Source organism: Delphinus delphis, chromosome 9, assembly GCF_949987515.2.
Source record: "Delphinus delphis chromosome 9, mDelDel1.2, whole genome shotgun sequence".
In the NCBI taxonomy this organism is placed as follows: Eukaryota; Metazoa; Chordata; class Mammalia; order Artiodactyla; family Delphinidae; genus Delphinus; species Delphinus delphis.
In genome coordinates this window covers 70,613,291-70,637,761 of record NC_082691.1, presented here as the reverse complement: position 1 = coordinate 70,637,761, position 24,471 = coordinate 70,613,291, and the positions used below count along the sequence as shown (strand labels likewise).

General features: G+C 36.7%; 1 protein-coding gene across 8 annotated transcripts in view; it reads right to left on the bottom strand.

Annotated features, from left to right (window-relative positions):
* Positions 1-24,471, bottom strand: part of ZNF277 (zinc finger protein 277) — a 125,837-nt gene that overhangs the window by 61,266 nt on the left and 40,100 nt on the right. For 7 of the 8 annotated variants that reach the window (XR_009520661.1, XR_009520662.1, XR_009520660.1 and 4 more), the window contains exon 2: positions 3,122-3,323. Coding sequence is in view for 4 of the 8 variants with exons in the window: in XM_060020745.1 (XP_059876728.1) it covers positions 3,122-3,323 (202 nt within the window). In the remaining 4 variants the exon portion in view is untranslated. The remainder of the gene's footprint in view (positions 1-3,121; positions 3,324-24,471) is intronic. The other variant, XM_060020746.1, reaches the window with a different exon arrangement.

Here is a 24,471-nt window from a genome sequence, read left to right as displayed (position 1 = left end):
TTATCTACTGAATAAAGCTAGCAAGTAGCTCAGTATAAATAACTATGTTAATAAATGGCTCAAAGGAGAGACTTTTACTTTTGTTTTTGTTTTATTTGCTCTGAGAAAATTTTACTGTTACTTTGTTCCAATAAAGAAAATGTTAAATATATTTAAACGGAAACTTTAGAGCTTATTTCTTACAAAGGACAAGGTAAGTCCATCTCTTATCTATTATTTATCGTCTTTATTACTTATTGTACTCAGAAGCAACAACTCCTCTCTGAGAAGTTTTATATATATATAAGAATTATTCAACCTATAAAGAAGTTCTGAGTGAATTAACTCATGCCAATTGAACCTCTCACTATCCCTCCCTCCCCTCAATAATTGCTAAGAAAAAGTCACATAGGTTGTTACATAATATTGAGCAGAGTTCCCTGTGCTATATACAGTAGGTCCTTGTGGAACCTAAATGGGAAAAGAATTTGAAAAAGAATAGATACTTGTATATGTATAACTGAATCTCTCTGCTGTACACCTGAAACTAACACAACATTGTTAATCACAACACTGTTAATATATTAAATGGTATTTAAAAATAACAAAGTTTAGCCATATCCATTCCTGGTCAGTGTGAATTAATCATATTTTTACTTCCTGAGGGTGAAACTTTTATTTAATTAGGAGGAGAGTTGACAAGGAAAATCTAGGTTTCCAAATTTAAAGTACATGTTAACTACACACTTTATTTAGAAAGCACTTATATCAGACATGCCTCTTTTTCTTTTTAATTAAAGCATCCATTGTATTACATAACTGCATTTATAGTGTGATTGATCTCAATATTTAATTATTAACTCCTAAGCCCTGAGACCTAGTAAATAATTTGATTTTCCTGCCCACATACAGATGAGATTGACAACAATGATAAAAGAGAGATTGATTAGTACAAATATAGCCACTTAGCCATCATACATAAGTACAAAGGATAAAATACGAACTGATTCAGACATTTCTCACAGATTTTAGAAGACAAAGAAAATCTTAACATTACTCAATTATCACTGGTTGATCATCATATTTTTCTGCAATTCCTTAGGGAGAATTTGCATTTATGTGGTAAAAAAGAGTAAAAAAAAAAAAAGTTTTACATCAAAGAAAGGCCAAGTGATAGGAAATTTATAAAAGAATAACTCTTTTGATAGTCCTGTCAATGGTTATTTGAATAAGAGAAGAATTCAAAGCTCTCTAGCCTAAGAAATGTCTAAAACAAAATCGACAGATCTGACCACCTATAACTAGGTATGAGAGAAAACTCCCAGAATACTCCTAACACACACACATGTGTATATACATATATACACACATACAAATTTTAATTGAAAACAAAGAATAATGAATGAGAATGAGAAGCACAGAGTGTTTCCTCTGAAGGCATGTAAGAATTAGTTTATTCCAGTAGTTGGTGGCATATATTGTTCATATAACTCTCCTTCCCTATTCTGTCTCTGCCCCCTAACCATACAGCCCCAAAGTCTACTCACAAGTAGCAATGCTGAGTGGATGGATATAAGGGGCCATAACAGAGACGGCACACAGCAGACATTCATTATTGGTGCTATGCATCTGAGAAGGCCAAGAAGGGCTAGAGAATAGCTAATATTACCCCTTTGAGCACTGTGGCTATTTGTCCTTAAAAACAAACTGCCATTCTAGAAGTTTAGAGTACTTAGAAACTTAAATGAAAATTTCTCAAAACAAATCTTACAAATGATAATTAGGTCTTCAGACCAGCATAAATGCCTATTGAAATCTTAAGCTACCGTTGCAGGAAGCTAAGACTTCAAATATATCTTTTGTAATCAAAATATAATTAAAAATTTGGCTACCATTTATTGTGTATAAAAGATATCTCAGACACTGGTGCTATACATGCCCTGTTTTATATAATGCTCAATAATATTATGAGGGCTGGTGTTACCCCCATTCTATAGATGAGAAAACTGATGCTTAGAGTGGTAAGTAGCTGCCTGGAAGCCATGTGGTAAAGAAAGTCACCGAGTCTGCATTCAATCCTAGGCCTTCCAGGTTTCACAGTCCACTCTTAATAATACAGCTTGTTGCTTGCAAAACCCATTCTAAGAAACAAGTTGCTTGCTAAGAATAATGTGGTCTGGGAGATACAGAGTTTAGATGCAGGGATTTTATAATATCTGGGCTACTCTAACGTTTTGTAGGGAAATCAATGCAGAACATCTCAAAATGGGACCCTACCAGATATACCAAAATATGTGCTTTCAGTGACTATACAAAGCCAGTTAACTACACTGATATTGTTTATATGGAAAATTATTCCAAATTTCAACTAATAATGACCTGTACATAACTACTCCACTATATCTGCTTAAGAGAAGGCATTTCTCTTAGACAATCACTACCAAGAATTAGTCTAGAATTAGTGACTATAATTAGCTCACTTTGGGGGCCTGGTTGTATAGGTCAAGTTCCTACATTTCACACATGCCCAATGTTGGCAGTTCCTCAACTACTCACATCTACTCTTCATCCTCTTCCTCTAAGTACCTCAGTCACTGACCTTAATTGCTGTCTACTCTTATAGCCCTCTGGCTTGTTGAAAGACTCAATATTTTCCTGGTTTTCAACCATATAACAGCATTTAAGCTGACAGGTGTTTGGATGATAAGCTTTTGGCTTAAAAGGCTCCAAGTACCTCTTTCCCCCAAAACTGCCCTTTGGGTGGCCTTTTACCAAGTCTATTCTCACCTTTCTGGAAGAACTCACTTAGTTGGAGAATGCATATGTCCTGAAACATGAAAAGAACATCAATCTGATAGAGATCAACAATGTCCAAAATTTCATGGAATGTGGTAAAGGGAATATTATTGACTCTTCGGAAAGTTGGTCTGCTTGCAGAATTTGTAGGACATACAAAGGTATGTGACATTTTCAAACATAGCTTACACACTCATGAAGGCAAATAAGTACAAAGTTTAAAAAAGACTAAGGTGAAACCTGATAATATGAATTTTCATATTTCTATAGGAATAATTTTATATATGCTATGCCTTTCCTTTAAGAAATAATAAACAATTCTTTTATGGATAAAAACAAAATTTACCTTTGGAAATCAGCAACCAACTTAACATCAGCTATGACAGTCTTATGTTCAATGATCATGTGCTTCAGAAGTTTGTCTTGTTCATCTATAAGAAAATGTTCTTCACAGAAAATACAAGGCACAGATGGAGAACCTTCTAAACTGGTGGTGCCACCTGGATTTTCTGGCAGGGAAAGCGGCTCCAGGATACAATCCTTACTGTCTGGGAGAGACAAAAAGAAAAAGAAAAAAAAAGCTGAAATCAACTCTCTTTAGAAGGATGATTTCTCACCTCCTGCATTAAAAGGATCCTAAAGATATTTACATAATTCCAAAAAAGAAAATACACAGTACCAGAGAGCACGATACTTTATTACCATTTTAAATAGCTTCTGTAACCCAGAGGCAGGGAGTATAACAAAGCAGCTCAAACTCCCCATTTGCCAGCTTGAATTGGGAAAACCCACTTGTCAGGACAGCTGTTCAAGCCTTCTTCTTGGATACCGGCCAATGGCAGCAAATCTAGGGGTACCTGGAGGGGGAAGGCTGCAACACACTGGGTTAAGGTTCTAAGGCCCATTTGTGACCTATGGCTGAAAGTCATCACGCTGGGAGGCAAATGGTATATATTGAGGCTACAGGTGATGCCAGGACAATCTTTTAAGCTGCTTCCTGTTACACCTGCAAACTCTTTCCTGTTTCTGATTATTTGTCATGTGCGAAGAAGACAGGTCTCATATTGGGTTAACACAGCATGTGCTGCGTGGCCCAGGTGGCAATTTTTGATGTTGATTTATATCTATCATTTGATTATATAATTATGTATCATAATTCAAGTTCTTGCAAACAAAGAGATGAATGCTCAATTACTAGACATACATGCTAAACATTTTTCTTGTCTACACTATTCCTTTTCCTAACGTCACCTATAGTATCCTTAAGAGTTGAAGTATGTAAGGTCTACAGCTCTGAATTCAGGGCCTCAAACTATAGCCAGTTGTGTCAGGAGTCCTCTTCAGTCTTCTAGGGTGGAAGGCTGGACCTGTCACCTTACGCAGACTACTGGGTAGTCAGCAACAAGGTAACTAGCGTAAGGCATTTGGCATCTGAGGAAGGGCAGGAGACCTTCTTTGGAAAGAAAGACAGCTATTTCACAAACAGCAATCTTTGGAATTAGGTTACTATTAATTCTACTGTTAAATTTTATTCCTTATTTTTATTTTACTTTACCTATTTTTAAAGGCCTTCTTAATTGAATAATTAATTGAATCAGTTACTGGTACACTGCTGACCATGGCCTAAGAACTGGATAAATGATGTAAGAGGGCAGCATTCATTCACTCACTTAACAAAAATTAGCTGAGTATCTACTGAGTTTTTTCCTGCTTGACTTTGCATGACACTATTCTTACCATCAAGGCCTAAGTGCTTGAAATTTGTTTGAAGGTAAAGATAAGTTAAAAGGATAAAGAGAGAGCGAGAATGTATAGGATTTATGGGAGCATGGGGATACAGCAGTCACCTAAGTGAGCTGGAGAGGGAACGTGTCCCATAAGCGATGTCCTCTAATACATCACTCATAATAAAGTAGGCTAAATCAAACTGTTTATCTTAGTTACCTAAAATTATTAAATACCTGGAAAGAAGAAAACAGGGTACACATGACAATAGGGAGAATATTAAAAATATTTAAGCAGTTTAGAAGTACTATTAGTAAGACTGGTGTGTTACCCACTATTATATTCATTAAATTAGGTAATGAAATCAAGTTCTGGAATGCTATAGCTCTTTAGTTGCAGGATATATTTTTCAGTTATAGGTTAAGTTCTGCAGGAACTTAAACCTGCATGTGAAAAATAGGATGGGGAAAAAGGTAAGTGATATACTCATGAAACTCTGTAATAATATTTTACGTTCCCTAGAATAGGAAAACAAAAGGCAGCATATTCTAAATAAACGTTAGTAACATTACCTGCCATCTAGGAAATAACAAGTACTGTACTATATTCTTCTTCCCAAATTTGATTGAGGTATCTGTAAATTCATTTTTCTTAACTGAAGAAAGCAAACACTATATTAATAATCACCACCAACAGCAAGAACTAACCTTACTAGGTGTTTGCTATTTGTAAATTACCAGCAAAGTGTTTTAGGGCACTTTCTCAATTAACCCTAACTACCTTATTCGATTAGTACTATTACAACCTCCATCTTCCAGATGAGAATTGAGACTTAGAAAAGTTAAATAATTTCCCCAAGTCACAGTGTTAGTAAATAGCCTAAACTTACTAATTTGAGCCTAAATTCAAACACTACATTTTTCTGCCTCCAACCCCAAAAGGCAATTCCTCAACTGTGTTTCTTGTTAAACTATGTTCAGTGCTGTTTTGAATTCATATGTACTTGTAAGTCATACTAAATTTATATGCATTCTGCCGTGTCCTGCAGCCTCCCCCATACCACCTCCACCAGCAACTCTTAAACCTCAGTAGCCCACATCCTTCAAAACCACTGGGTACTCTACCATTGTCTTCTTTCCTGAGACTTTACTGCAAACTCTCTACTATTCTTCTGTGGCTCATGTCTCTTCCCTTTTGTTTGTTCAATGCCAGTTTCTCTTTTTTCAAATTATTCCTCAGAGAAGGGACCTAAATGTTCACACATACTAGAACCAAATTGCTTACTGTCACTGTAAGGGTATACAGGAGCAAAATCATGAATCTACAGATTTCATGTATGAGGAACTTGTGGTTTGAGAGGTACTAAGTTGTATTTGGGAACTTGAGTTGCTATACATCCATAAAATAAAAAAAATTAATAGAAAAAAACATTTTTAGATCTCAAGGTTCTACAATTTTCTCCTGATTCCATAATCATTTAGCACTGTGTTCAAATTTATAACAGCATTGGTCATAAGAAGTAATCTGTTTACCTTCAGACTGTTAGTCTCTGGAAGACAAGGTGAGTCCTGGTCATCTTTATTTACTTGGCACAAATACTGTGCATTATTATCCTACCATGAGTACCCACCATCACTGTGTTTACTTTGTGCCAGGCATTGTTAAGCACTTTACAGGTACAGTATTAATTCAATTAACCCTTACGGTAATCCTATGACAAAGAGTCAATTTCTACTCTTATTTTACAGTTGAGGAAACTTAGTCACTGAAAGGCTAAGTGACTTGCCCTTCAGATAGCTAGTAAGTGGTCGAGTCAGGATTTGAATCCAAGCAGTTCGGCTCAAGCATTTGCACTCTCAACCTATACCTAACTCTAAGGAGTTTAGACCTTTCCTTATAGGAGGGGTCTCTCCTGTTTTAAACTGATATGGGGAGAATGGATTGGAAAGAGGACAAGTCTAAAGATGGGGAGACCGACCAGTTAGGAGACTACTGCAGATGTCCAAGTTTGAGAGCTTGTCTGAAGCAGCAACGTTAGCAGTGCTTAGAAGAGAGGAATAGAGAAGAGGCTACAAAGATGAAACTGACAGTTCCTGATTAACGGCTGGCCACAGGGAGTAAAGGAGAAGGAGATGAGGAAGACTCCCAGGTTTCTGGCTGGAAAGACTGTATGAATGGGGGTACCAGTCACAAATCTAGAAATACATGTAGAGAAGCAGAATTTTTGTTTTCTGAGAGGGATGGATAATGAGTTAAGTTTTAGATAGCTCAGGTGATCTGCTCAGAATTTAGATATTCCTGACAGGGCTTGTGGACAAAGGCAGCAGTAACTGGTGTCTCATGTGATGCACCTGTGCTATTCTTTGTGTTTGCCAGCTGTCCCTCACTCTGTCCCCCCACCTTCGCCCCACGGCTGCTTGTGGGCTTGACCTACTCCATCTCTCCATGCTCAACAATACAAATATCTCTGTTGTAATTAATTGTTTTCATGTATATCTCTGCCACTAGGGTAGTCTAGTGAATTCCTCAAGGTCAAGCACTAAGTCTTACTTATTTTCAGGTCTCTGGTATCGATTATACAGTGCCTGAAACATAGATTGTATTTCACAAGTGTTTGCTGAACAAAGAAATAAAAGAATGAATAATGGACCAGAGGTACTTACAACTAGAGTTACACCTTTAACTCAGTTTCTAGGTAAATTCTATTTTAGGGAACACCTCTGGCTGTCTGTCTTTAGGAGAACTTTTTCTGCCCAGGATTGAGAGTAGTCCAACTATAATTATAGCCAGATATTCAGTCCTGTGAGCCTTGGTGTTAACAGGCCCACTGCTAATTAATAAATAATGATGTAAAAATTACACTGAATTCTGAGATAACAATAAATACTATTGAGTGTAATAAAAGTATTTCATCTTTAATTAGGGATTTCAAAATTATTTTTAATTTTTCATGTAAAGATACTCTCTAGTAAACAAGGAACAAGCATCATTTGGAATGCTGAGTCAGTTATAACCACTCCATCTGAGGATGTTTCTGTGGGATAGACTCCAATCCTCTGTATATATTTTACTTTAGAGCAGTGACTTCCAAATTAAGTTTCATCACCTGGGAGGCTTTTTAAAAGTACTGATTTCAAGACCTTACTGTAGACAGAGGAACTGTAATTTTTACCAAGCAGTAGTCTCTACACTGAAGCCTGGGAATCAGTGGTTCAGAGGATGATCACATGGGGACTGTGGGTCTCCTGATCATATATATACCAGAGTGTGGATACCTTGGACTCATGGAAAAATCCGTAAGTTAGGTGACAATGCCTTGTGGCAAAGCTAACTTTATAGTGTAGTCTGTCCTAGAGAGAGCCCCTCAAATGCTAAGCACCGTGTCAGCAGAGGAAACTCAGTAAGATCTAACAGTTTATTTCCAGCTGTCACCACAAGAATCATATCTACATCTTACCACATGGTAAAAACACAACAGACGCAGAAATACGTAATTCTTTGCTACAAGAACTTTGAACTCTAAAAGGCCAAAGGAAGTAAATTATATCTAGCTCCTTTCAGCAAAGAGGCAAAGTATCATTGGAAATTCTGCTTTGGCTCAAAATCTGCTTCCCACATTTGTTACAAATTAACAACAAATTATCTGCTCTAGTTCTCACTTTGAACAGCAACTCTGTTCAAATGAACTGTAAAAAATACCACTCCGAAAGAGCTGAGTTTTTGAGGAGATCCTATGCTGATTATAAACAATTTTACTGACTCTGGGTAAGATCCTCAAAGTGTCAAATTATTATTCTAGGGTAGTGCTTTTCAAAGCTTAATATGCATATAATCACCTGGAGATTTTGTTGAAATGCACCTGATTCAGTAGGTGTGGCGGCCAGGGAACTGTGCCAATCAAATCTCTTGCTGTTGTGACCATAATGCAAAGAAGGCCTTGGGTGCTGTGCTCTGAAATCCCACTTGCACTGAAGCCAAGCTTTCCATACACTGCTTTCATTAAATGATTGGAGGCAGCAGAAATAGCAAGGCAGACTCATTCCTGTGAGAGATGGAACTTCACTGACATGGGACACTGGCTGGAGGACTCCCCACTGGCTTGCCAGAAACTTGCTTAGAACTGTGCTGTACTCCGAGCTCCTACACAACCCTCCTTACCCTCTTTCCTTCACACAGGTCAGACCTACCTCTCCTTCTTCCCTCTGGCGTCTTCCCTAACAAATCTCTTCAACGTCAAATTCCATCTTAGTGTGTGCTTCTTGGAGTACATGAACTAACAAAGTTGGCCTAAGAGGTAGACAGGATTGAAATTCTACATGTCTCAGTTCCCAGATGTTGTCAGCCCACTCATTCACAAACCACACTTTGAGTAGCAAAGTTCTATCTAGGGAACAAACCAGTCATGAATTCATAATATACCTATATGCTAAAATAGGCAGCTCTAGACTTTGCAATATATCATTACTGCCAAACAAATAGCTGGCTGCTGGTGCTTTGAAGAAAAAATAAGAAGACTGAGGTTTCTGTCTCCCTTAAGTTGAATGAGAGAAGAAAAGCCCAGATCAACAAATAATTGATAAGAACTTTTACAGCATTCCATCGTAAGGAACTGTAGAACACCTCACACATCATTTCCCCTTTAAAGAAGTCCCTGCAAACATTATCATCACACCACCACTGAAACTGTGAAAACGAAGCAGTAATTTGGTGATACACTCAACCCAGATAAAATTGATTTAGTTGCTACTCTCATCACACTCTGATCATCTAATTGATATCTATCATAAAAACTGGAATATCGAGATAGGTGGAGTGTTTTTGTTTGTTTTTACTGTTTTAATTCTGAAAACACTGTAAACATACTCTAGTTTCCAAAGTAAACATTTCCTTTACATTTGTTCTTTATATATATTAGTGTAATTTATTTGATTATAGCTCACTTCCATATTTTAACAAGTCTGGATAATATTTTCAGGCCTGTTCTCTAAGCTTTTGATCTGACAGATATCATATATTTCCACAGGATTTCAATGTCTAATCAATCTCACTGATTATATGCTGATTTTATTCTAAAAATTAAACTCCAAGAAGGTAACTTTATTTCTAAATTCTTGAGAGTATTTTGCTCTTACACCAAAAAATGGCCTTCTACTTCCTAAACAAGTCAGTTCTTTGATTTCTAAGAGTGGCTCCCCAGCAGATGCATTTGGAAAATTGCAAAGACTAGGTCTAGTCTTTTTAACCATTATCAATCTCTTAAATTCAGAGTAAGAATACAACACCCTTATTTAATTACCCCTGGGCTAATAATTCATCTTGTAAATTAATGAGGCCCCAAATATAAAAGATTAATTTACTATACTCCTACTAAAAGTGGGAAGGCTGGGGGATGGACTTAGAACTCATCTATACAGCTGGAAAGTTTGCCACTTCCTCTGGTATAAAAACAGTTACAAACATAGTCAACCCTTAAACCTAATAAACCCATGCTTGAAAATTAAAGGAGCTAATTTAACAGGCAAAAAGCTATGAAAACTTTATTACAGCATCACCTATAAAGTAAAGTAATGGAAACAACCTAAATGTCACACAAATGAAAACTGTTCTATAATATCTGGCATATCTGTGCTATATAACATTATGCATTTGCTAACTGGCAATTATAAACATACATGTACATACACTCAAATGCAAGTACAAGGTTTGAAAGAGAATATACAAAACAATGAGATTATGAATGCATTTATTTGTCCCCAATTTTTTTAACACTGAAAAATTCTTAAATAAAAAGCATGCCAACTGATGAGTTCCTAAATGTGACTGTGACAGATAAGAGAAAGCAGTAGAGCAAGCACCGTTTTATTCAGTCACTTTCTAAGTCTTAAGATCTAAGATGAAAAATTTTGATTATATTTACCATTTAAAAATTGAATGCCTATTATGCATCACGTTAATTCTAGATACTAAAAAGAAATACAAAGATTATTAATAAAAATACCTATCCTGAAGAAATTGTTAGTCTAGAAGAAAATATGAGACAACTGTACAAACAATTATAATACAGGTTAACATATGTGAAGTTGACCATATAAATCAAGGGCTTAGAATAGGGAGGAAAAAAACCCCTTAAAACTGGAGAAATAAAGGGTAGTCATCACAGAGGATTCCTGAAATGGTAAAGAATTCCAGCAAGTACATATGGGTAGTTAAAAAATCAAAATAGTCCAAATAGTGCTAGAGTCTAAGTAAGAAAAAGCTGTAAAGGTAGATGGATCACATGTTGGTGAGCCTTAATGCCAGGCCAAAGATTTATATTTAATTTGAAAGTTGTGAGTAGATCCTGATGGGCTTTAATCAAGGAAGTAACACAACATATTAAGTCACAAAACAAGTCTCAACAAAAGGAAAACACAAGATACCAAAACCTGTGGGATGCAGGAAAACCAGGAAAGTTTATAGTGGTAAATGAGTATGTTAAAAGGAAAAACGATCTCCCATAAACAAACTTTGTAACTCAAGGAACTAGTCAAAGAAGAGCAAACCAAGCTCCAATTTAGCAGAAGGAAACAAACAAGATTGGGACAGAAATAAATGAAATAGAGAATAGAAAAAATATAGAAAAAAATCAACAAAAATAAGAGTTGGCGTTTTTTTTTGCGGTACGCGGGCCTCTCACTGTTGTGGCCTCTCCCGCTGTGGAGCACAGGTTCCGGACGCGCAGGCTCAGCGGCCATGGCTCACGGGCCCAGCCGCTCTGCGGCATGTGGGATCTTCCCAAATCGGGGCACGAACCCGTGTCCCCTGCATCGGCAGGCAGACTCTCAACCACTGCGCCACCAGGGAAGCCCAGAGTGGGTGTTTTTTTAAAAGGTAAACTCAAAATCAGGAATGAAAGAGGGAGATATTATAACTGATAACACAGAAATACAAAGGATCATGAGGGGCTGCTATAAATAATTATACCCCAACAAACTGGATAACCTAGAAGAAATGGATACATTCTTAGAAACATACAATATTCCAAACCTGAATCACTGAAGAAATAGAAAATCTGTAACTGTAAGGAGACTGAGTCAGTAATGAAAAAACTCCCAACAAAGAAAAGCCCAGGAACAAATGGCTTCACAGGAGAATTCTATCAAACACTCAAAGAATTAGTGCCAATTCTTCTCAAACTCCTCCAAAATACCGAAGAGGAAGGAACACTTCCAAACTCATTTTATGAGGCCAGCATTACCATGATACCAAAGCGAGACAGACACTACAAGAAGATTACAGACTAATATCCCTAATGTATAAAGATGCAAAAGTCTTCAACAAAATACCAGCAAACCAAATTCAACAGCACATTACAAGGATCATACACCATAATCAAGTGGAATTTATCCTTGGGATGCAAGAATGGTTAAGCATATGAAAATCAATCAATATGATACACCACATTAACAGAATGAAAGACATAAATCACAGGATCACCTCAATAGATGGAAAAAAAGCATTTGACAGAATTCAACATCCTTTCATGATAAAAACACTCAACAAACTAGAAAAAGAAGGAAACTGTCTCAACATAATGAAGGCAATATATATAAAAAGCTCATAATATTTACAACTGTTAAAAACTGAAAACTTTCCCTCTAAGATGAGGAACAAGGTAAGGATGCCCACTCTTGCCATTTATATTCAACATAATACTGGAAGTCCTAACTAGAGAAATTAGGCAAGAAACAAACAAGAAACAAACAAACAAAAAAGGCATCCAAATCAGAAAAGAAGTAAAATTATGTTTGCAGATTACATGATCTTATATTACTATAGAGAGTATACACACACAGAAAAAAATGCTTAGAACTAATAAACAAATTCAGTAAAGTTGCAGGACAAATAACATACAAAAATCAGTTGTGTTTCTATACACCAACAATGAACTTTCTGAAAAGGAAATTAAAACAATTCTATTTACAATAGTATCAAAAAGAATAAAATATGTAGGAATAAACTTAACCAAAGAGGCAAAAAGACTTGTACACCGAAAACTACAAAACACTGATGAATGTAATTGGAAAGACAGCGTATGTTCATGGATAGGAAGATGTAAAATGTTATATTGTCCAAACTACCCAAAGCAATCTACAGATTCAATGCAATTTCTATCAAATTCCTTTGGCTTTTTTTTTTTTTTGCAGAAATAGAAAAAAAAAAACATTAAAATTCATATGGAAACACAAAGGACCGTGAATAGCCAAAACAACCTTGAGAAAGAAGAACAAAGCTAGAGGTCTTCCACTTCCTGACTTCAAAACATCCTACAAAGCTACAGTAGTCAAAACGGTATGTACTCGCTTAATGAGAGATGTATATAGATCAAGGAACAGAATAGAGAGCCCAGAAATAAACCCAAACACATAGTGTCAAATGACCTTTGACAAAGATGCCAAGACTACAGTGCAATAAAGGATAGTTTTTTCAACAACCATTCATTAAAAAATACTATTATTGGGTAAACTGGATATTCACGTGTAAAAGATGAAACTGGACGCTTACCTTATTCCACACACAAAAAATCAACTCAAAATAAAATAAAGACTTAAATATAAAACCTGAACTTATAAAACTCCTTGAAGAAAATATAGGAAAAAAACTTCCTAATATTGGCCTTGGCAATGATTTTTTTAAAATTTTTATTTTATTTATTTATTTTAACATCTTTATTGGAGTATAATTGCTTTACAATGGTGTGTTAGTTTCTGCTTTATAACAAAGTGAATCAGCTATACATATACTTATAACCCCATATCTCCTCCCTCTTGTGTCTCCCTCCCATCCTCTCTATCCCACCCCTCTAGGTGGCCACAAAGCACCGAGCTGATCTCCCTGTGCTATGCAACTGCTTCCCACTAGCTAACCATTTTACATTTGGTAGTGTATATATGTCCATGTCACTCTCTCACTTTGTCCCAGCTTACCCTTCCCCCTCCCCGTGTCCTCAAGTCCATTCTCTATGTCTGCATCTTTTTTTTTTTTAATATGTCTGCATCTTTATACCTGTCCTGCCCCTAAGTTCTTCAGAACCATTTTGTTTTAGATTCTATATACATGTTAGCATATGGTATTTGTTTTTCTCTTTCTGACTTACTTCACTCTGTATGACAGTCTCTAGATCCATCCACCTCACTGCAAATAACTCAATTTCATTTTTTTATGCCTGAGTAATATTCCATTGTATATATGTGCCACATCTTCTTTATCCATTCATCTGTCCATGGGCACTTAGGTTGCTTCCATGTCCTGGATATTGTAAATAGGGCTGCAATGAACATTGTGGTACATGACTCTTTTTGAATTATGGTTTTCTCAGGGTATATGCCCAGTAGTGGGATTGCTGGGTCATATGGTAGTTCTATTTTTAGTTTTTTAAGGAACCTCCATACTGTTCTCCATAGTGGCTGTATCAATTTACATTTCTACCAACAGTGTAAGAGGGTTCCCTTTCCTCCACACCCTCTCCAGCATTTATTGTTTGTAGATTTTTTGATGATGGCCATTCTGACTGGTGTGAGGTGATACCTCATTGTAGTTTTGATTTGCACTTCTCTAATGATTAGTGATGTTGAGCATCCTTTCACGTGTTTGTTGGCAATCTGTATATCTTCTTTGGAGAAGTGTCTATTTAGATCTTCTGCACATTTTTGGATTGGTTTTTGTTTTGTTTTGTTTTGTTTTGGCGGTACGCAGGCCTCTCACTGTTGTTGCCTCTCCCGTTGCAGAGCACAGGCTCCAGACGCGCAGGCTCAGCGGCCATGGCTCACGGGCCTAGCCGCTGCGCAGCATGTGGGATCTTCCCGTATCGGGGCACGAACCCATGTCCCCTGCATTGGCAGGTGGACTCTCAACCACTGCACCACCAGGGAAGCCCTGTTTGTTTTTTAGATATTGAACTGCATGAGCTGCTTGTATATTTTGGAGATTAATTCTTTGTCAGTTGCTTCATTTGCAAATATTTTCTCCCATTCTGAGGGTGGCAATGATTTCTTGAATATGACACCAAAGTGTAGGCAACGAAAACAATAGATAAGTAGGACTACATGAAACTACAAAGTTTCTGCATAGCAAAGGAAAAAAAAAAAGACAACAAAACGATCTATGGAATGGGAGACAATATTTGCAAACCGTATAACTGCAAAAGGGTTAATATCCAAAATACCCAAGTAACTCATAAAACTCAAAAGCAAAAACAAATAACCCAATTAAAAAATGGGCAAAGGACCTGAATAGACACTTCTCTAAAGAAGACATACAAATAGCCCACAGGTATATGAAAAGGTGCTCAACATCACTAATCACCAGGGAAATGCAAATCAAAGTATAATGAGATACTACCTCACATCTGTTAGAATGACTATCATCAAAAATACACGAGATAAGTGTTGACAAGGGTATGGAGAAAAAGAAAATCTGTACAGTGTTCTTGGAATGTAAACTGCTACAGCTATTGCAGAAAACAGGATGGAGGGTCCTCAAAAAATTAAAAACAGAACTACCATATAATCCAGCAGTATATATCAAGGAGAACTGAAAACAGGATGTGAAGAGATTTGCACTTCCATGTTCAACAAAGCCTTATTCACAATAGCCAAGAGGTGCAAACAGCCTACGTGTCCATCGACATATGAACGGATAAAGAAGTTGTGGTACAGATATACAATGAAACATTATTCAGCCTTATAAAAGGACATTCTGTCATACAGTACAACATGGATGAACCTGAAAGACATGTAAGTGAACTAAGCCAATCACAAAAGGATGAATACTGCATGATTCCATTTATATGAGTTATTTAAAGTGGTGACACTCATAGAAGCGTAAGTAGAACGGTGGTCGTCAGGAGATGGAGGAGGGGAAAATGGGGAGTAGTTGTTCAATGAGTATAGAGTTTTGGTTATGCAAGATGAAAAGGTCCTAGAGATCCACTATACAACAATGTGCATATACTTAAAAATACTGTACACTTGGTCCCATTAACCAATCCTGGGTGAGTTACTTAACGTCAAGTCTGTTTCTACAGCATAAAATGGATTAATTATACTAGTTACCTGATGGAGTTGTTATGAGGGTTAATTGAGGAAACTGATGTAAAGCACATGGGTGGTCGACACATTAGTGCAATAAAGGTTAGCTCCCATTATTACTACTGATAATAATGAGTATGGCTGTAAGTTTGAGGATGGAGAGAGACAGGCATCATATGCACTGAGGTGTACTGCAATTCCTGTACATTAATTCAAAATACACATTCCATGGTCCTTAAGTAGATCTAAAGCACCAAGTCATGTAAGAGTGGATCCCAGACTTCTAACAAAGAATAAGCTCACTTCATAACTGTCTATTTACTCTTAAGTCCTGATTATATAGTTAAAATTCAAAGGCTTTTACATTCTCTTGATCACCTTGCTATTTCTGTAGCATATTACAATAAAAGAAAACACGATGAGATTTTTATACAGAGATAAGGGAAGTTGAAGGAATTTATACTGACAGCCTCAATTTTCTGAACATAGGAGGTGAGGTCTCCAACTACACTGAAGACAAGAACTTAAGGAAAAAATGGAAAAGATTTAGAACTACTACTAACGGAAAATGCAATTTAGAAAAAAATCATTGTAGAATAGTCCTGAAGGTCCAGCTGAGGTTAGCTAGCTGCCTTACTTTGAGTCCTATTTATATTTCGGGAACAGATCTGTATTGTGTCAAAAAGAGCTTGACTTTTCTTACAACATATATGTTCTGGGTTGTCAAATCATGCAGCTCTACAGAAATACTTATACATAAATACACATAATGATAAGATTTTTAAATAGAGTATTTTAGAAACACCTAACCCAGTGCTGTCCAAAAGAACCTACTGAGAGAAAGGAAATGTTCTATATCTGCTTTGTCCTATTGGCTATTGTCCATGGTGGCCATTAGCTACATGTGGTTATTGAGCATTGAGAATGTGGACAGTGAGACTGAGGAACTTCAATTTTGTTTAATTTTAATTAAATAGCCACATGTGATTATTGGCTATCATATTTGACAGAGCAGATCTAATTAATGCAGAAGACCTTAATCTTAGGGTCCATGAACACCTACACGATTCAGACTCAATCTGTAGAGTTCAATGTGAAATTGTATTCAAAATTATGTGTGTATGAATTTTTCTAGGAAGGTCTTTTTTTTTTTTTTTTTTTTTGTGGTATGCAGGCCTCTCACTGTTGTGGCCTCTCCCGTTGGGGAGCACAGGCTCCGGACGCGCAGGCTCAGCAGCCATGGCTCACGGGCCCAGCTTCTCTGCGGCATGTGGGATCTTCCCAGACCGGGGCACGAACCTGTGTCCCCTGCATTGGCAGGCGGACTCTCAACCACTGCACCACCAGGGAAGCCCTAGGAAGGTCTTTTGATTTAATTCTTAAAGGGTTCTGGTGACTCCAAAAAGTTTTAAAACCATGCATCCTGTCACTTACACTATATTTTTTATCATTTAGTCTAACATTTTTATTTACAACGTGTATGTGAATAGTGTCCTTATTTTGGGATTTCAAGCAATTACATAACTAAATGAACCACCATTTTGCAACAGGATTTAGATGACCTCACTTTGCAGGCAGAGCAGAAGGAGACACCCTGAAGACAGAACAGGCAATACTTATATAGGGTATAACATAGAAACTACAAACAAATCCCCTGGCAAAAGTAATTTTTTAAATTGGTTATCACAGTGCCTGAAATCTCCACCATTAACATTAACCGCTGGACTACTGTTTTTGAAAGTAAAATATATGGTATCTTTTATATAAATACAGGAATTTACTGAGAACAGATGTAATAGGAGGGATTCTTTACCTGTGGGGATATATATTCCAGAGAGTTTCTAATAGGACCAGATTACTGTATCCTGTCTACAGTGAAGATTTATTTGAGAAAAGGCAAAATGTTTTTCACATAGAATTAGGATTAACAATTAACTCTCTTGTTCCTCAAAGATTTTCCTTTTTACATTCCCATTCTATAAAGAAAAACTGTAAGTGTTGTAAGTGTTAAGTTCTATAGCATATGCTATCACCTGATTATTTCTAGTGAGACAGGTTTGTTCAATTTGTATGCAAGCAAAATCAATAGCAAAGAGAAGTCAGGAAAGGACTGAGAACGTGTGGCAACCATCCTACTGTTATATTAAAGCTATTAACAGGTCCAATCTTTCTAGAAATACTCAGAAATTGCTTTCTCATACATCCTCAAACCACTGTCCATCCTACTAAATTCCCTGAGGGTGGGTTGGGAAGTTGGTTACTTGTAGATCTACTCTTTTAAAAAAATATATTAATTTTTTTTATTTGGCTGTGTCGGGTCTTAGTTGCGGCACGCAGGCTCTCTAGCTGTGGCGTGTGGGCTTAGCTGCTCCGCAGCATGTGGGATCTTAGTTCCCCGACCAGAGATCAAACCCACGTCCCCTGCATTGGAAGGTGGATTCTTAACCACTGGACCACCAGGGAAGTCCCCTGTAGATCTACTCTTTTTGTCTAGAAAACTCTCAATTAGTTTAGGAGTTACTAAAAATAAAATGAAACTCAGGAACAAATGATGTAGTAGACTAGAGGATGCAGAAATGACTTGATTTCCTGCTCAGATTATGACTGAGATGATATTAATTAAGCTCCTTTTCCTTACTGTAATATGAAAGCACTGCAGAATCTAAAATATTGGCTGGGGCCTCCCTTTCCACGCTATAATTCCTACTTTCAAAACTACTTAACAGTGAAATGTGATTAAGTTTCCTTTCTCAGGCAGCTTTTTTGGCTATCGATTACTTGTTTCTGGTTTACACATGATACCTTCTTATCTTAATCCATTCCACAAAGAGGAATTAGTAGTGTCTACTTTAATAATGCAGTAGTAACAATAATGTGAAAGCAATAGCTGTTTGAAACATAAGTTCATGACATTTCAGAGGGAAATAAATCCTAGGAAGAGAAAGTAAATGGATAAAAACAAATTCTTCCTTATTAATATGATAAACGATTATTTGTAAATTTAAATCAGATTAAGATTTCTACTGTTAAAAATGTACTTTAAGAAGACTTAGGGGCTTCCCTGGTGGCGCAGTGGTTGAGAATCTGCCTGCTAATGCAGGGGACATGGGTTCGAGCCCTGGTCTGGGAGGATCCCACATGCCGCGGAGCAACTAGGCCCGTGAGCCACAACTACTGAGCCTGCGCGTCTGGAGCCTATGCTCCGCAACAAGAGAGGCCGCGGTAGTGAGAGGTCCGCGCACCGCGATGAAGAGTGGCCCCCGCTTGCCACAACTAGAGAAAGCCCTTGCACAGAAATGAAGACCCAACACAGCAAAAATAAATAAATAAATAAATAAACTCCTACTATCCCTAACATCTTAAAAAAAAAAAAAAAAGACCTAAAGAGACATTTCTCCAAGAAGACATACAGATGGCCAACAGGCACATGAAAAAATGCTCAACATTGCTAATTACTAGAGAAATGCAAATCAAAACTACAATGAGATATAACCTCACTCTGGTCAGAATGGCCATCATTAAAAAGTCTACAAATAATAAATGCTGGAGAGGGTGTGGAGAAAAAGGAACACTCCTACACTGTTGGTGGGAACGTAACCTGGTGCAGTCACTATGGAGAACAGTATGGAGGTTCCTTAAAAAAATAAAAAGAGTTATCATATTAAAAAAAAAAAAGCACTTTAAAACATACATGGTTAAGTATATTCATTTCTTCAGAAATATTTTCTCTAACTCTAAAGTTTATTCGCAATGAGAGATTTAGAATCCAAAAGGAGTTGGAATGAAAGATAAAAAAACATACTGTCTTATTACTTTATTCTCTCTCTCACATCACTGATATTTCACATCTTCTACTGCTCCTACTCTACACTATCAAAGATACTTCACAGTACTTAAATGTAAAACTACTACAAGTTTTTATTTGATAGGAATGCTGGGACTCCAACTGGAATTCAAGGCTGGGTATATATATATTTCATTCTAAGTAACAACAAATTGGAACTAAGTCCTCAACATTATCTCCCATCTACCAGTAGAAGGCAGTAGTAGGCAGGAGGCAGACATCAGGAATCTGGGAATATAAATCTGGAAATAAACAAAAAAGGTAATAAAATTTTCACCTCAGTTAATGGAAAATTTAATTAACCAGGATAACCTATTTGAAACATAGGATCATCTCCTGGTGATCCTGACAGGAGACCAACGTAACAAAAGATACTGACATATAATAAGAGTTTTTGGCAGGAAGGGAGAAACAAAGCAAACTGATGAATGCTCTTATTTACTGAAATCTATGGGGGAAAAGATGGAAAGGAAGGAAGGGTAAATTCTGACTCATAAACACCTGATTGGTTATTGGCCTACCTTATGCTTTCTAAGTAAGTAGTGCCCAGTGGAGATTTCACAGTGCATCCACAGAGGCTGGGTTTAACCTAATTTAATTGATTTGATTTGACAGGCAATTACTTTGGAATTAGTATTCTAGTCAATATTTTAATGAAATGGGCTGGCAACTAGAAAATTTTACATTACCTATCTGATATTTCCCTATTAAGTATAATTAGTGTTTTTGATAGAATCATAAATTTTGAGTTGTGGGACTAGCATATCTCTATTTAAAAAATTAAATAGCTATGTCATCTTTTAATTTTAATGTTTGATATCTTAATTCATCAGTATGAATAATTTGTTAGTAAAATAGTTTTGTTAAGAATAATTATTTTTAGGCACAGAAAAGCACATTAATTAATAGGAACTTTTCAAAAGTACCACATAATCACTGATTTAAATTCTTGTTTTAGAACAGTTTAATTCTTCACACTTATATACATATATATGTATGTATATATCAGATATCAATTAGCTCCTTGAAAAAAATTAGTTTTTGTCTTTTACTGAATGAAAGCGCTGTCTTGTTAACAACTCTACAAACGCATTTCTCTCTTTGGCTTATGTCCCAAACATAATAATTTAGAATAAAATCAAGCAGTAGTTTCAAATCAGTATCTACGCTGAACGGATTTTTCACGTGGAGAAAAGTCACTGAATACGTTCTCTGCTCTTCTGACAAGCAATTTTGCTATCTGAAGCACTAAATATCATGGCAAATTATAAAACTAAGAAAATTTGCTAATTCTTTGGGTGATATGTTAAAGTTAATAATTACTAAGTTATTCTAACTTCTTTAGAAGAAAATCTATTATTAATACAGTGAACCTTGGCTATTACAGTATTTACTAGATTATCCAGCACTGGTTAAGTCAGCTGAGATTCCATCTGACGGATTTTAATTGTTGAAATAGTAAAAGACCTCTTTATAACAGCCTTCTCAGCAATAAAGCAGCTCTGTAATAGCAAGGCTCTAAAGGATTTGAGGATGAAAATAATAACAGATTACTTCTCAGCCCTGATATTGAAATAGAAACTTTCTGAAAGTTAGGCGAAGTCTTGGCTGATATTCATTGTATCACTCTGTTTTATAAAAATATTTCCCTAGAAAGTAATTTTTCCTTCCAGTCCACTTGCAAGCAAAAGAGCTGTGCTAGATACTGGAGAGCAAATAAAGAAGAATAAGAACGACCCTGCTCTCAAGGAATCCACATCTTTTCCACCAGGGAGGCTGGTCAAGTTCACAGATACATCTCACACGACCTAGAATGTAAGAAGCACCAGAGGAGAGAAAAGAACAAAGCACAATGGTAAGGTAGCCTATATCCAGCAAGCGAAATACTGAAGCACTGGATGCACTTCCTTAGTTCCAGTTACATGCCAGACTGCTTGGGTAGTTGTTTGGTCTTACTTTGAGGTATTTAACAAATCCTTTTTCTTCAAGTTATCTGGAGCTGCTGCTTTTATAAAGACAGTTGTGAGTAGTCTTTTAAAGTTTCTGCACAACACTTGTGATCCAATCATTTTTCAGGACATTTAAAAAAATATAATTCTCAATTTACTTGTCTACTGACAACCTCTCCCGTATCTTCAGTGAGTTTAGTATAAATTCCATCTCCATGATATAAAATAACCTTCTCTAAATGTGACTACGTCACAAAAATCACTTGCCTTCCAATACAAAGGAAGAGGAAATAAAAAGTTGCTGGACAATAAAACATACAACAGATTTTAATCCTAGAATTTCAGATGTAGTACTAATTTCCCATGGTTTACCTCATAATTACAAAAATTAATCCAAAAAGTGATATATATCTTGTATCCTTAAAAGAATGAGTGGAAGTTAGTTAACATAAAATAGCACATGTTGCAAATTACTCATGCAACAGCAAACACAGAATTTTGTCAGCAGTTCATCTGACTAGCACTGGCTTCACTGGATGTCCAAATGCAACTTTACTAAAAATGATACTTGATGAATATCTTTTGTTATTTTTATTTTCAAGCAGTGATTCTCAAACCTGATAGTACATATAAATCAACTAGGGAGCTTTGGAAACATGATGTTTTCCACACAGTGATTCTAATGTAATCATTCTGTGGTGACTGGTACATGTTTTATGTGAATCCACAAACTACTGTTCTAAGGAAAACCTGTTATGATCAATTCTATGACTTCATAATTTAATGTAAGAGTAAAAAAGATAGACATTTTATGGGGGAAGGTTAAAAAATGGTTTCTGGTTTTGAGAAAAACAACATCTTTGCACTTTATTTATGAAAGGTAATCAAATTAAAGTCATTGATGCAATATGTTTCTTTACTGTGAATCTGCTCATACACATTTGATAAACTGAAGAATAACGCCAGCATAACACAGAAGTTGTATTAGTTCATGTGCATTTTTTCCCAGCAAAATAGTGATTTGAAGCAATCACGGCATGCTTTCTCATTATTTAAAGAAAGCCTAAGCAATATACAACAATCTTTAACAAAACTCCTGAAAATCTAGTTAAGTTCTTCCTTACAGCAAGTAGGGACTTCAAGAACTGCTATTCTTTCCATTATGTTAAGCTATTCAAGGAAGCTGATGATACAGATGAACAAGGTGCAATGGCATTTCTTCCCGTGTTTAAATAACACCTGACTGACAGAGTGTCTTTTCAACAAATGGTTGGAACAAATGGACATTCACAGGCCCCTCCCCACAAAAAAAAAAAAATCAATCTAGGCACAGACCTTACACTCTTCACAAACATTAACTCAAAATGGATCACAGACCTAATCGTAAAACACAAAACTGTAAAACTCTTAGACAATAATGCCAACTAAAACATGCCACTGGCCACCCAGCTCCACAAGGATTGAGTCATTAGCCACCGCAGTTGCTGATCTTCAACACGTCCTGAAAGGAGTTCAGGGTGGAGATCAGGAATGAGGCTCTCTGAGCTCTGGGAAAACTGGCAGAACAGGCCTTCAGATAGTGAGATATTTTCAGAAGAAACTTTTTTATGAACCTGGATTCTTGCATCTTCCCATACTTAGAAAAACACTAAAACAATGAACTAAGATATCTGCTCCTCGTGACTACCAGCAACCTTCTACCAAGAGGTGTGCTTGGTTGCACAGACCACCTTTGCCAAAATCACAAATATACTGACCTCCCTGCTTACCTCTTTGGAACAGTTTCTCAGAGCTATCTGAGAGGCAGTCTCCAGGGCTACAGTCCTTAGTAAGAAAATGAATAAACCAGACTCACAGCTTTTATGTTGTGCATTTTTAAGTCAATAATAACATAGGAGAAAACCTTGATGACCTTGAGCATAATGATGCCTTTTTAGATGCAACACCAAAGACAGGATCCCTGAAAGAAATAACTGATAAGGTGAACTTCATTAAAATTAAAAACTTCCACTCTGAAAAAGACAGTATCAAGAAAATGAGAAGCCAAGCCACAGACTGGGAGAAAAGATTTGCAAAAGACACACCTGATAGGGCTTCCCTGGTGGCGCAGTGGTTGAGAGTCCGCCTGCCGATGATGCAGGGGACACGGGTTCGTGCCCCAGTCCGGGAGGATCCTACATGCCGCGGAGCGGCTGGGCCCGTGAGCCATGGCTGCTGAGCCTGCGCATCCGGAGCCTGTGCTCCGCAACGGGAGAGGCCACAACGGTGAGGGGCCCGCGTAACGCAGAAAAAAAAAAAAAAAGACACACCTGATAAAGGATTGTTATCCACAATACACCAAAAAACTCTTAAAACTCAACAATAAGATAACAAACAACCGGATTAAAAAATGGGCTGAAGATCTTCATTATTTTTTAATTGAAGTATAGTTGATTTACAATATTATATGGGGCTGAAGATATTAACATCATCAAAGAAGATATACAGAAGGCAAATAAGCATATGAAAAGATGCTCCACAACACATGGTATCAGGGAAATGCAAATTAAAACAAGATCCTACTATACAGCTATCAGAATGGCCAAAATCCAGAACACTGAACACACCAAATGCTGGTGAGGATGTGGAGCAACAGGAACTCTCATTCATTGCTGGTGGGAACACAAAATGGTATAGTCACTTTGGAAGATTGTGTGGTAGCTTCTTACAAAACTAAACATACTCTTACCATACAATCCAGCAATCGTACTCCTTGGTATTTACCCAAAGGAGCTGAAAACTGATGTCCACACAAAAACCTGCACACAGATGTTTACAGCAGCTTTAATCATAATTGTCAAAACTTGGAAGCAACCAAGATGTCCTGCAGTAGGCAAATGGATAAATTAATTTTGGTACATCCAGACAATGGAATATTATTCGGCACTAAAAAGAAATGAGCTATCAAGACATAAAAACACATGGAACAATCTTAAATGCATATTACTAAGTACAAGAAGCCAATCTAAAAAGGCTGCATACTGTATGATTCTAACTATATACCGTTCTGGAAAAGGCAAACCTATGGAGACCATAAAAAGATCAGTGGTAGCTGGGATGGGGGTGATGA